This window comes from Cyprinodon tularosa, unplaced genomic scaffold, assembly GCF_016077235.1.
Source record: "Cyprinodon tularosa strain WSP-4 unplaced genomic scaffold, ASM1607723v1 ctg101, whole genome shotgun sequence".
NCBI lineage: Eukaryota > Metazoa > Chordata > Actinopteri > Cyprinodontiformes > Cyprinodontidae > Cyprinodon > Cyprinodon tularosa.
Window position 1 is genome coordinate 502,871 of NW_024037794.1, and position 14,630 is coordinate 517,500.

General features: G+C 36.0%; 2 protein-coding genes across 2 annotated transcripts in view; one reads left to right on the forward strand and one right to left on the reverse strand.

Annotated features, from left to right (window-relative positions):
* Window positions 1–2,235: 2,235 nt before the first annotated feature.
* pcyt1bb (phosphate cytidylyltransferase 1, choline, beta b) lies at window positions 2,236–7,327 on the reverse strand. Its single transcript, XM_038277358.1, has 8 exons — window positions 7,122–7,327; window positions 6,173–6,272; window positions 5,781–5,897; window positions 3,791–3,942; window positions 3,614–3,692; window positions 3,379–3,521; window positions 3,116–3,304; window positions 2,236–2,566 (listed from the first exon to the last, which is right to left on the reverse strand). The coding sequence occupies exons 1-8, from the start codon at window positions 7,206–7,208 to the stop codon at window positions 2,366–2,368; spliced, it is 1,068 nt and encodes a 355-aa protein (XP_038133286.1). The 5' UTR covers window positions 7,209–7,327; the 3' UTR covers window positions 2,236–2,365.
* A 4,383-nt stretch (window positions 7,328–11,710) lies between these two features.
* The window catches only part of lipia (lipase, member Ia), a 7,156-nt gene continuing 4,236 nt past the window's right edge, over window positions 11,711–14,630 (forward strand). The window contains exons 1-2 of the mRNA XM_038277347.1: window positions 11,711–11,853; window positions 12,260–12,327. Of these exons, the coding sequence (XP_038133275.1) occupies window positions 12,270–12,327 (58 nt within the window). The 5' untranslated portion in view covers window positions 11,711–11,853; window positions 12,260–12,269. The remainder of the gene's footprint in view (window positions 11,854–12,259; window positions 12,328–14,630) is intronic.

Sequence of the window (14,630 nt, forward strand, 5' to 3'; positions counted from 1 at the left end):
CTATTTAGGTTCTCAATCTGATTGGTTGAATGGTTAAAAATTTACTTTGAAAACCCATAAATTATTTGTAGGCTATCGAATTGTAAACAGTACATGAGCATTAATTATTATACAATTCTTTACAATAAATATGGTAAAAAAAAATGTATACAATATTTTCTATAAACTGAACATAAAGCTTAATTTCTTATACTGACAGAACTATGACAGTTCAGCTCTGCATAAAGCATTAAAAATGTTGTTCAATATGGAGCCTTTAGTGCAATTAAAATAATTGCTTTTGTCAATAAAATAGTTACATACACAAATAATCTATGTTCCTGGTCCTAGTTCCTTCCTACCAGCCAGCACTATTCGGACAGCACTTATGGTTACAGAGGACGCACTTCTGCCGATGCTTAGCTGTCCATCCGGACTTGAGGTTTTCGGTTTGAGCTTGAATATCCCCAGTGGACAAAAGGTCTGTGATACAGCTTGTGTGTTAGATTTACAGGTGTACATGAAACAGGGAGAACAAAGGTTCCCGTTTGGGACTAAAATTTCATACATGCTTTTATTTATGCGTTAAAATGTTAAAATGTTACAATGTTTCAAATAATCAAGTCCTGGCCTTATAAATCTATGTTTTAAAGGTATACTTAGACTTAGACAAAGACTTAGACTTAGAGACTTAGACAGATTAATTTTGTCATTTTGTACACACAAGTGTAAACAAAAAGGAATTTCATTGAGAACAGCTCTCTAGACAATTTCATTTTTTTAAACGTGCAGCTTTGAAAACAGTAAAAAAAAATACATAAAAACAGTAATATAAACATATGGCTGTATATTTACAGTTACAACATTTAAGTTTTGTTTTTTGTTTGATGCACTTGAGGTGCATCTGACCTTAATGTCTACCAGCTTCAAAAATGAAGCAGCAGGCGCTTTTTTGTTGCCCAAAGCTCGCTAAGTGTGAACGTAGCATTAGGAAGGCTGTTCGATTCAGAATGACCAACTCAACCCAATAGTAGTTATATATTCCTTTATTTGCTTATCTATTTGACAAGGGACATTGGACATTAATCAATATTTTAAAATGTAAAACATGTCTGAGTAAGCTAAGCAAATTGTTAATGGTAGTTTGATTGGCTGTTGTCAAGGCCAACCTCAGAAAATAAAAACACATAACCAAAGGATACAGGGGAGATATATATATATATATATAAATATATATATATGTATATATATATATATATATATATATATATATATATATATATATATATATATATATATATATATATATATATATATATATATATATATATATATATATATATATATATATATATATACAACCAGTATTTACACATAATCTACATGAATACATCATGTAAATATTCCAGATTTAGCCAGAGGCTAAGTTTGTTAAATAAGTACTTGGTTAAATTTCTAACATATGTTGTTCCTTCTCATTTCAATCATTTAGCTTATCAAATTACAACAAATAATTGCCAGCTCTATAATTTAGCATTTAAGTCCTATACTTGCATTTTAAAATCTATTCAAAATATGTAACAAAAAGCCTTATTTTTCTAAAACTTGTAAAGTGTCTGTATGAAACTGTTAGAGTCACATTCAGTTTCATTGTTGAATAATCTATGCCAAAACATTTAATTGTTTAAACCTGTTTACACTGACCTTTTTTTTTTTTTTTTTCACCAATTTAAGTTTAAACCAGAAATGCTTTCATATAATTTCATATTTATGAAGTAAAACTCAAGCAATCCTTGTTGTACCAACACATCTTTAGGGCCCTAAACAATTTTTGCTGCAAGAAATGTGGTGATTCCAAAAATGTAAAATGTCTAGAAGTTGTCATGGTGCAAAAATGTCCCCCCCCCCCCCCCATTTTTTTTTTTTTTCCCACATTCATTAAATTTTTTTATGAAAGAAACGTGCGACGATCAGTCCGATTTTAAAAGCTGCATTCTACCTTATGGCCAGCAGGGAGCAGTATTTTGCTGCAAAAAGTCAAATTAGAGTAGGTTGAAGTTTAAGTAACAAAAGTGATTCAGCTGTTAAAAAGAAAGAGTGTTGAATTGCAAAAAAAAGTTACATTTACTAATAAATAATTTATATATAGAATGTTTGAAAACTATTAATTTTATTAGTAAAATTTAGCATAGCTTATTGAATTTTAAAATGTGAAAGATGCATGTAAAAATGCAAACAGATACCATGAAACAAAAATGGTATTCTCACTTTGCTTTATTATGTACAACATCCTTCCTCATTTGTAGTTTAGCACACTCATAATAAATTAAAGGAGTCAATCTGTACACATTCCACATATGAGACACGCTGAGTACCAGCATAGTGTCTAATAATCAGACGTCTCCTTAACAGAAGAATGGGCCCTCTTTTGGGATGGGGATGGGGAGGAAGGAGGAGAGGCAGAGGGTGAGAGTGATTCGGGTGAATCTGGACGTCTTCTGGTAGGGCTGCTGCTGGGAGATCCACGAGGCGATGAATAGGGTGACAGGGCCTGGAGCATGCGGCCACTGCGCTCCTGGATAACATGCTGAAAAAGAGAGGGAAAGAGAGATAGTATCATGTTATTTTTGTACTTTATGCATTAGTTTAATCATTTTAATCTGGATTTATAAAAAGGAGCTTGATGGCAGGCTCTGTGGTGATAAAATAAATATTCTCCAACAGCCCAATATGACTGATTAACCTGTCAGAACATGGATTTTCAACTAAACCATATTCATCTTAGAATCCAGAAATGTGCCTAAATATGTTTCCATTTTAATTTCACCTGATGTTTTCTCCCTCACTTTATTTGATTTTTGGGTTAAAACTAGTGTTGCACCGATACCAATACCAACGATACCAATACCAGTATCAGGCTGGACTGGATTCATTTTGTATTAGTCTTTTTCCCGCTTTACAAAGGTAGGCAGCAGCTTGACAAAGCCATGATGGCAATTATTTTACATCCAAGTACTATGCAGTTCTTCATATATACACATGCACATCAATTTTTAAACAGATGGTATCGATATGTGCTAATACTGCACAGCCAAGTATTGGGCCAAAAACACTAGTTAAAACACAGCATATGTACCCATGCTCTATCTGGTCCGAAAAGCTCCAGGAAATTCCCAATGAATTCCCGTGATTTCTCCTCCCACTTGTGGATGAGGTCCTGGCTCTTCTCCTCCACTTTGTTCACAAAATGCTTCGACTTTTCCTCCACTGTTCGCACCGTCTCTTTCATCTTATCCACCTGATTCTGGAGACGATACTTATTCTCCTACCGGAAAAGAATACTTTGAGTTTATCTTTATATGGTGGATTTTTTTATACAGAAGTGAAAGATTTTCTAACCTTAAGAAACCCAACATTGAGTTCTCGAGCTGTGTATCCTCTCTGCAGGTTCCGCCGGACATAGATGTCATAGTCTCGGACGATCCTGGTGATCAGATCAGAGGTGGAGATGCCTTCAGTCCTCTGGGTGGCCACAAACATTCCTGATATGAATGAACAAATCCTCAAATTCATTTAAAACAGTAAAAGTAACGTATTGTTAGTAATGATTGCACTGAATGCTGTAGATCCTCACCTGCTTCCTTTATGTGCTTATAAACGTCCTCTGACCCAGCAGATGTGTAAGGAATGTCATCATGGGCCACAAAGTCGATCTATAGATGGAAGAAGGGTGTATTCAGGCTACATACATTAACACATGTTTCAGTATCTTTTCTACCAATAAAATGTCCTGCCATGGTTGAATTCTGACCTTGTGTTTCTGGAGGAACTCTGGTGTAAGTGTCCAAGGAGCATCCCGCACCACCTCGTCGACATAACGACAGTGTCTGAGAGCGTCATAGCGCTCGTCTTCTGTCATCACAGTGTAGCCTTTAAACTTGTGGGTGAGTTCGTCACTGCACACTATTCATGTAAACAAACACATTCGGTGTATTATATCAAAACTGTAAATATATAAAATGGTGTAAAATCAGTTAATAAATTAAAATTTGACTTAAGTTTTATTAGATTGAGATTCATCATGTATGTAGAAGGTAATCATAGCACATAAATGTAATAAACATTTGTATAACCACCTCAACTTTTAGTGCATTTTATTTGGATTTTTAATGTGATAGTGTTATGATCTGGTTTTCAGCCAGGCTTGGATTTAAAGTTAAAAATTATATCTTTGTATTGTATCCTACTTTTACTATTCCTGTTTGGTAGATTTTCAGTTATCTCTTTTTCAACATTCCTTTGTCTTTGCTCTAATTCTATTTTGCCATTCATTGTTTACAGTTATCTTTAGGTTATGTTTCCCAGTTATTCTCCATTTCCCCCCAGTATCACCTTCCTCTTCTAGTTCTTTCTCTCCACCCCTGTTCCCACTCAGATCATTACACCAATCTTTGTCCTGTTAGTCTGTTAGTCTACTCCAAAGTGTATATATACCCTTCCTCTACAGTTTATCCTTGCTGGATCTTCGTCTTTAATTCATGTCCTCCTCAATTCCTGTCAGTCCCCTCCCGTTTACTCTGCTCTGGTTCCCCCATTCCTTGTCTGATTATTTTTGGATTTATACTACTACTGCCTTTATAATTAAATCTACAAGAAACCATCTCTGCCTCTGTCTCTTCAGTTTGAGTCCAACTACAATCTTCTCTATTTTATGACAGATAGATCAACAAAGGTGTTATTGTTAAGTAAATGATTCATAGCCATGTTCAGAAAACTTAGATAAATTGCTTCTAGGTCTATTTAATTTAGTACCTCCAAATAAATTCTTGCGTGTCATTTAAGGTCAGTGTAATAACAATAACAACTGTTTTATAAAAGCCTCAAAGGTTTGTTAGATAACATGAACACAACAGGCAGGTTAATGACATCAATTAAAAGAGGGTTTGGTCATCATACAATATTAAAACATCTCATAGAGAAGTATTGATGCAATTTCTTAAAAAAAAAAAAAAACTGTAGCCTGCACGAATGTAAATCAGAGAAACAACCAAGAGCTCACTGGTCACTCCGGAGTAGCTACAGATCCACAGGTCTCATGGAAATATATGATAGACCTGTCACAGATCTTACCTTTATAGAAGAAGCCATGCAGGAGACACAGCAAACAATTGGAAGAAGAAGGTGATATGGTCAGGCAAGCCAGAAATGAACTTTTTTTGGATACAAACAAAAAGCTGGGCATGATCAAGGATGAAATACGCCTTTTTTAGTTTTAGCTTAGAGTTTTTCAGGGCTGGACATACAGTCCCTAAACTGAAGGAGGATAGTGGCCGTGTCATGCTGTGGGAATGCTTTTTTTACAGTTGGGATGGGGAAGGGGTCAGGCAGTATTGGAATAAAACCTGTTAAAAGGTGCTAAAAGTATAATTCTAGGCTTATGTTACAGCAGGACAATGGGCCTAAACATACCTCCAGCATTACAGAGCAATAGAAAGATGAAAGAACAGCAATGTTAGAACAGCCAAGTCGAAGCCTAATTGTGTTTCAATTGGTGAAGCAGAGGGTGGGTACAGTATTAACCCAGGGTGGCTGAATTCAAACATACTGCTGAGAATTTAATGTTTCAAAGTTTTGAAAAAAATACACAATAGTCCTTCCACCTACAGATTATATTCACATCTGTTAGTCGATGACATAAAATCATAATAAAATGCACAATAGTTTGTGATTGTGAAGTCACAGAATAGGAAAATGTTTAAGGGCTTAATTTTTTATCCAATTAGAAATAATCCATTCTTCACCTCCTACTATCAGGTGAGTGTTTGGGAAAACATTTTTGGCCTGCATCAGGGCCCGGGCATGTCCCGAATGGAAAAGATCAAAGATTCCATCAGCGTAGACTCTCACTGGCCGTCGAGCTGCCAAAAAAGCAACATGCAAGCATGAACGTCATGTCCTGAACAGAAACTGAGATAAGAGTCTGTTTCTGTTACCATTACACTCATTTGAATTGATAAAATACAGCTGAAAGAGCAGTGCACTGATACTGAAGCTCATATCAAGATTTATAAGTCAATAAAATTGAAATATTAAAGATAATCTTTTCTTTCCTCCTCCTCGCTTCCACTAGAAGGCGCTGTCTGGATTTTGGTGTCAATATTTTTAGCTTTCAATGAAGAAAACTAAATCTAACCTGGCGTTCCTTTCCGGGCTTGAGCAATAGTCAGCTTTTCAAGTGGGATGTCTGTCTCATAACCATTTGGTTTGGCAAACTGTGCTGGATCCCGCAGAGCCTGAAGACAGAGAACTGATATAAAATGCCAAAAAAGAAGGATATTCTGTTTTTAGCCTGCCTGCAGCTCTCAGAACCTGCTGCAAGTCATAGCTGACATGCATTTGTCCCCTAAAACAATTCTTATTATATTTGTGCAATTTTAGGCATGCCTATATGACACATTGGAAGGAAGAGTGGAAGCAGCATTTACTGTAAGACAGGTAAGAAGACAGGAGTACTTTGTTATAAAATATCAGGCTTTCCTAACTTAGAAATAAGGACTTTTGGTAACCTCAAAAAACAAGACATTTTTGTATCATCTCCAGGATAGAGCTGAAGCTGTCATAAAGCAACATACATCTTCTCATGTTCTTGTCTTGTCTGGACTTTAGCAGATGCATATATGCACCCTTATCAGCTGTGATGCAAGATATACTTTGAACCCTTGGTCCGGTTCTAATCTGCAGGGTGTAGGGTGCATATAAACATTGGTTTACTCACGTTTCAGCTATTTAATCTCAAGTATAAGATAATCCTTTAAATTGCACCATAGATAATTGCTGGGTTTGTCTCATAAAATGTGAAAAAATCTTTTACTTTTCTCGTCCATTTATAACAAATATTTATTTTAAATTCCTTCCAAGTTACCATCTATCACAGTTATACCTGCAGTTTCTGGTGGCAGTAGAGTTTTATCAAATTTGATATTTACAATCGAATAGCAACAAATGAAAAGTCTTTGTCTCTGATGATAAAAGCTGTTCACATTACTGCAAATATTTTTAGTTGTCATTCTTTGTTCTTTCTCATGTGATGAAAAAAAAAAAACAGTTCAACTTACAGCATTTCATGACAAAATCAGACCTACCTTTCTGGTGTCTCCTCCTTTCCGGTTCTGTGGGGTCTGTTGGTGTTGGTGGTTGTTGCTGTTTCGGCCTCGTCTCCTTCTTGCCATCACGGATCTTCTGCTGGGATCTCACAGGCTGCGTCTCTCTGCTGGCCTTTCCAGCCTTACATGTGGGATGTGTGAGCCTGTGCTGCTTCTTAACTTTACATCCCATCAGCCTGTCTGACCCTGATGACGGGAGAACACGTCGAGCAAAGTTCATGCCACTCTGGTGAAGGCATTCGGAAATGGAGATTACATTTGCAATCAATACAGATCTGAGGTTCTTTCACAGTAAGGCTTTTTTTTGTGCTTGCTGGGTAACTGTTTTAGCCATTATACACATTTAACAGGTTGGTAATAGAGTGCTTTGGAAAGTCATATTTCTACAACTTCATGTGTATTCTTGGGGTTTAATGATAGAGGTACAGAAGGTGATGCATTTGGTGTGGAGTTAAATAAATACATGAATTGGGGCATGCATTTGTAGGGCAAATAAAATCAAATTCAAGAAACACCTTGATACTAATGAGGCTCATTTGCCATACCTAAGGTACTGTTTAGAAATAACAACCTTTAAGCAGCTATTAAACACGTGTTTTATTGAGCCCAGATTTCTGTATTAAACATTGTTTTTTTTTTGTTTCTCTGATGTAATAGTCTACTCTTTTAGGTAGTGTTTTGTTTTAACTAAATCCATATGAATAATAGAAAAAAACTTAAAAACAACATGCTGTTTTATTAATCTACAGTGTGTTTTACAATGATTTCAATTAACAAAATAAGCTGTAGAAGATCCTCCTTCCTGCAACTAACATCTAAATCAAATGGCTGAAAAAAACAAGTTAGTACAACATTTTATTTCCCTTTGGGATGAGTAAAGCATTTTTAAACTGAATTAAATAGAACTTTCCAGTAATATTCATGAATGTCTTGCATTCTGAAGTTAACTCTTTATTTTTCATTTTATTCTATTCACCTAATTAAGTTATCTAGCACCAATTCAAACCTGTATTTTTGTTTTGATCCACTCTATAAAGACTCGTACTATGCTATTTCTGACATTTTGAATTGAAAAAGCTTCCTGGATGAAGCCAAATGTCTTCAAACTTGGAAACAAAGACCCGTGGATTGTTTTTTAACTTTTTTGACTATGACCTAGATCACTGGGAATCTTCACCAGTTTTAAGAACTGCTCTTCTCTGATCAGAGATCTGATATTTTCTCCTCTTTGAGCAATGGGAACTTCTCAGTCACATGCCTTAGAGCAGGGGTCTCAAACCGGTTCCAGAAAGGGCCGCGTGGCTGCAGGTTTTGTTTCAAACCAAGCAATAGCACACCAGACTCCATTCAGATGATGTACTCAGATGATGAGATGAATGGAGTCTGGTGTTCGGTTGGAAAGAAAACCTGCAGCCACACGGCCCTTTCTAGAACCAGTTTGAGACCCCTGCCTTAGAGGATTTTGCCTTCTATACCAATTACTTAGCTTGTGGTCCATGTGTGATTTACATGGTTTCAAGGTTTTAAACTCAGCTGTCTATGTCTTTTTCAACCATTCTTAGGTCAGTGTTACCAGCCACTTAGAGTTTTTTCTCGTCAACAGGTCCTAATCATGAACTTTGGAATTCTGCTCTGTTTAAGGACAAGCCATTACCCATGTTGGGTTTTTTTGTTTTGTTTATCCTACACAGTAACTCTTTTCCTTCCATTCTTTTATTTAGTATTTATTTAGTTTTTTTAGATTGGAGAATTTGGGCAAAATTCCTTATCCAAGTTTCTAGTCTTCATAACAGTGAATTTCAGTTTCTCTTAAGGCCAGCTGGATCTGTCTAGGTTATCTACTGACTGGAAAGGTTTGTGCTCTTAGCTTGTTTCCGACATTCGGTTAGTTTCTTTGAACTTCTTCCACTCTGCCTGTCGAATCCTAAGGTTTTTGTATCTCTTTTGAACATCTGTAATGTTACTTTCTGATAAAGACAAGTGCAGTCTCTAACCTGAAAGACATTGCAGTGTCCCTGCCGTGTACCTTGGTTTAGTGAATCAGAGAATAGATGCGTATCTCCTTCTTAGTATGTAGATTAGTATAATCTATGTAGAGATTATGGCTGATAATTGCACTACTTCAAAACTAGGGTCTGTAGCCAGCGTTTTGTGTAATGAAAACCTCTCATTGATACATCTTTATATTAATGATGAGTTGTCTCGTATATTCTTACTGAACTCTCTATAAAGCCTTTTAATGCCCTATTGGTCAGATTTTCCATAAGTTTGTTGTTTCTTTTCATTTCTTTGCAGATGATGTTCAGATTTATATGCCCCTTAAACTACAAAATGGGAAAAATGAATCTCTTGAGCTATTGATAGATTGTCTAGCTGAAGTCAAATCTTGGATGGAACAAAGCTTTCTTCACCTTAATCAAAGTAAAACTAAAGTTATAATATTTGATCAGAATCTTCATACTACAAATCCAGATCTAATTCTTGGTTCTTTAGCTCAGTTTCGTCAGACCTCTGCTAGGAATCTTGGTTTTACTTTCGACAGCTGTTTAAAGCTGGATAAACAAGTTAGCCCTGTTGTTAGATCAATTTTTTTATCACCTGCGGATTTTAGCAAAAATTAAATACTATTTTTGTTTTAAGGACTTTGAAGGACTTATCCATGCTTTCATTACATGGATTATTGCCATTAATTATATAGAGGCATTGATAAATTACAGATGCAGTGACTTCCATTGATCCAGACCGCAGCGGCTCGGCTTCTTACAGGAACCAGGAAGCGTGACCATATAAGGCATATACTGGCCGCTTTACATTGACTGACTGTCTTTTACCGAGTAGATTTTAAGATTCTCTTACTAACTTATAAAGTCTTAAATGGATTAGCTCCTCCTTATCTTAGAGACCTTTTAAAATTCCAGTCTGTGTTGAGAAGTCTGCACTCTAATAATCAACTACTACTGACAGTTCCTCGGACTCGACTTAAGAGGAAAGGAGATTGGGACTTCTCTGTTGTTGTTAAAATTCTGTAGAACCATTTACCTCTTCAATTTCAATCCGCCCACAACCTGGATCATTTTAAATCGCTTCTTAAAACTTATTTTTATTCTTCGGCTTTTAATTAAAGCAGCGTTTCACATTCAGTTTTGTTAATTGGTGTTGTTGTCTTTCCTGTAAAGCACTTTGGTGCAGTTTTATACCTGTTTTTAAAGTGCTATATAAATAAATTTGACATTGTCATTGACAATGCCCTGTTGATATTTTGCAGTTTTAAGATATCCATGATCCACATGTTTGGCCTAGAGTTATACATTTCTTATAGTCAATTTAGACTGGACATGTGTATATCTGCTCTGACAGTCTTTGATGACAAGTTTTTAAAACCAGCTGCTAGTGTTTGGCATACCTGTTCCTAAATTGGTTGATGCGTTTTGTCATATTTGCCTCTTCGATGTTTTATTTGATCTTTATTGAGTACATTTTCTAATACCGGGTATATATTCTACAGTCTGTTTAAATGTGAATAAACCACTTCAAAGAAACAGGATGTGTTTTAAGACAAGCATATTTTCGGGAATCGCCAAAGAGGGATATTTTGAAAGAAACAAGAAACTGTATTTGGGGGTTTTAAAAGAAGTGAAACTGTTTTCAAGAAAACTAAAGTTAATTCTCTTCTCGTTCAAAGTCTGGAATAATTAAACTAACACCCACAACTATGCGAGAAATAAGCTTTTAATTGAGCTTTTTATATTTAATTTTGGGGCTTTTACTAATGAAACTTTTTTACCCTTAAAAAACAATCAGTAGGTCAAACATGACCAAAGGTATTTTAACTAAAAATTGTTAATATTAAATATTAAACTCTTTTTGATTGCAAAAGTTGTAATTCTTTTTTTTTTTTTATGACCCAAGTTATACTGAACAGGTTTAAAGAACAAACTAAGTCAAAATTTGGACTGTATTGTTTTATATGTCAGCTCAGGATTAGTGAAAGTCTTTCTATTGTTTATTCTATTATTCACAGGTTTTCTGATAATATAAACTGCAAACAGTTACTGTATTGCTGAACAGGTTTCATATGGGCTGTAGAAACTGTTGGCTGATACTGTAAAATTCATTAGGGACCCATCCCTGCTTCCTCCCAATATTTATTCAGCCCTTTTAATGGAGAATGTAAGGAGTGACACACCTAAAGGCGTCCCGGGGCTTTCTTCTCTTCTCTCATAAATTCCACTTTCAAAACAAGTTTTACTTCTAATTACCTGAAGAGCAAACTCTTTGGGAATATCACAATAACCCCTTTATTCTAACAAAATACAATGAAATGCTGGTGAATTGTTGGAACTCCCCTACAGCTTTCACTTTATTAAAGGATAAAGTGTTTTATAAATTCACCATAAGTTGTTTTGGGTTTTTTTTTTTTTTTTTTTGTCTCTTATTTGGGTGATTCACATTAAGAAACATTAAGAAACCGGTCACAGAGCCAGTTTAAACCAGAAATAACTTCGTAGGTATTTCTCACCTGTGAGCATAATAACCTAAGGAAAGGGGTGGGGCTTTCCTTGTGACAGCTTGCAGGGCAGGAGTATCGCCTTGCTGCTCCTTCGCTCACTTCCTGAAGTACATGTTTTAGAAATATGTGGAGATCCAAACAGAGCAGTGCTCTGGAACTTGGATACAGCAGGGAACAAGATACATCACACCACTGCTAAAGGTAAGAACGAGGAACATTTCCCATCAGAAACTTCCCTACTTAGGGCAGGGAGTAAATCCAGTAAATGTAGTCGGGAAAACCAGTTAGAAAGGTTAGGGGTTTCATTTTCTGTCAGTGACAGGCTGACTGAGAAACTAACTGAATATTAAAGTAGGTGGAGACAGAGCATTAAAGTGTTTCTAGTCTTTAGCTTGCCAAACCTAAACCTCCTCTGTTAATAAGTAACTTGTTTTCTGGTCTTGTCTTTGGTTTGATTACAACAAGGTGTAACTAGATAAAAAAGCGAGCACTCTCCTTTAGTCTACACACACCTGAGAGTATAAAACTATCAGCTAAACATCCTAAGTGGCTTTCTGATACAGGAAAGTATCAGCCTAGTTCAACATTTCTTTTTTTTTGTCTACAGTTCACCCAACATGTTTTTGTGGCCATATCTGACACCACTCCTGCTGATAGCACTCCAGCTATGCACAGGTAGGAGTTTGCAATATGGGAAAAATAACAAACACGTCTTAGCATCACATTTCTGTCAGTGTATGATATTTGAACACAAACCCACCACATGATGACTTCTGACTTTATGTGAATCACAAGAGATGCAGCCGCAACTGTGGAGCTGAGATTTCTCAAGAATGAAAACATATTTATAGGAAACGGCCTTGCCTGGCGGTCATACAGTTCACTCATCAGGGGAATTACATGGAAGGAGTCTTACTCCTGTTATGCAAGAGGATGAATGCCAATATGACTAGTTTTCAACTGTTCTGCCTCAGCAAATATTTAAAGGCAAAATCATCTGTAAAGGTCAACAGGAAAACCACAAATCTAAATGTTTTCACCACTTCCTAATAAAAGCCTCAAGTTTAGGAAGCTTTATTTGACAGTTTTAGTTTCATACACTGCTTGCTCGTTCTGTTACACATTTGGAAGCTGATGCGAACATTTGGTCATAGTACATTGTGTAGTTACAATGTTGTTGGAGGAACTGTAGAACTAAGCGCTTGGGTAAACATTTTCAATCATCCAATTTAGATTTGCATCAGCTGAACTCTATCTTATTTAAATGAACGTGTTGTTACCTCTGCATGGAAATCAGTTGTTTATTTAAGCAAAGTTGTTTCTACACAAACGAAAGATGGTCAGGCAATGTGTATGTTGATGAGACATTTACATATATTAGTCCCTTCACAACCCCTTATCTTATGATTTCCTCGTTGTTCCACTTAATTAAAAGCCTTTAGAAAAGCTCAATCATCAATGTAACACCCTTGAAAAGATGGGAAAAAATTCATTATCATACAGATCACAATTTACTTTTGTTTAATGTCAGTGATGTGACATTTTTGATATTTCAATATTACAATCTAATGCATTTGACAAAGAGTGATGTTCACTGTTTTGTGTTGATTTAAGTTTTTTGTTTCTTAAAGCAAATATCTCTATAATCCATCCATTTTCTGTCACACCTATCCCTGCTGGGGTCATGAGGGGTGCTGGTGCATATCTCTAGCTGTTAATGGGCGAGAGGCGGGTACACCCTGGACAAGTTGTCAGTCTATTGCAGGGAAACACAGAGACAAAAAGGACAAACAACCATTAATTGACGCACACACTCACACCTAAGGAGAATTTAGAGAAGCCAATTAATCTAACAGTCATATTTTTGGTCTGTGGGAGGAAGCTGGAGTACCAGGAGAGACCCCACACATGCTCAGGGAGAACATGCAAACTCCATGCAGAAAGACCCCAGGCAGGGAATGGAACCTGGAGCCTACTTGCTACAAGGCAGCAGTGCTACCCACTGCTCCGCTGTGGAGCCTAGAAACATACTAAGATAATTGTCATAAGTTTGCACAGGCATCTGTTGTCAGCGTTCTGGAAAGTCTTTTGGGTTTGTTTTTTTATAAACACATGGAAATTATACCTACCATTTCTAATTAAAAATAAACACAAAATGGTAAATATTTTAAAACTTCAGCAATTACAAAATGCTGCCTTACTTGTAAAACCCTCTATGATTTATCCTTCCCCCCACTGTCTGAATACATTAAACCTAAAGCAGGTAGGGGTCTCACCCCCAGAGTCTCCTCCAGAGAATATGCTGAGATCCCACACAGAAAAAGAACATTGAGATAAACATACTAACCATATAACGTGATCTGTTATGAACAATCTGATAATAAACATAAGAGAAGGCTGTCTTACCTAATATTAGAAATAAAGAAAGGAAAAAAAATTCAGTCTTGTTATGGGAGATTCAAGACAGGGGCCAACAGGAGCTAGGGCCCCCGTAGAACAGGTCCAGGCCCCTGTATTAGAAAAATATTATTTCAAGTAAAAACACTTTTTCCTTTAGCAGATCATCTCATTTACCTGCTCAAATTAAGGCCAAATGCACTGATTTTAAGAAATGGATACTTATTTAAAGCTCTTTTTATAGTCTAATTCTAAATAAATTTATTTCCAATTCATTGAAACAGTTATTTAGAAATCACATCTTCAGCCGTATTAAGACAGAATCACAGTTATTATTTGTTAGACCAGGATTCTGCAGCTTTCTGGTTCACTCCATATACTAAATGCCCTGCATTTATTTTTATTTTTTTATTTGTTGTTGTTTTTATGAAAGACCACCCCACCCTTGGTAAATATTGTCTAGAAATGCCACTGCTTCTTGGATATGTCACCCCACCGATGTAAATGTAGCTGTTTGATTACACTCTTGCACATTTGTAATCTGTGTTTAATTTGTATAGGATTTGCATATGAAAAGTAAA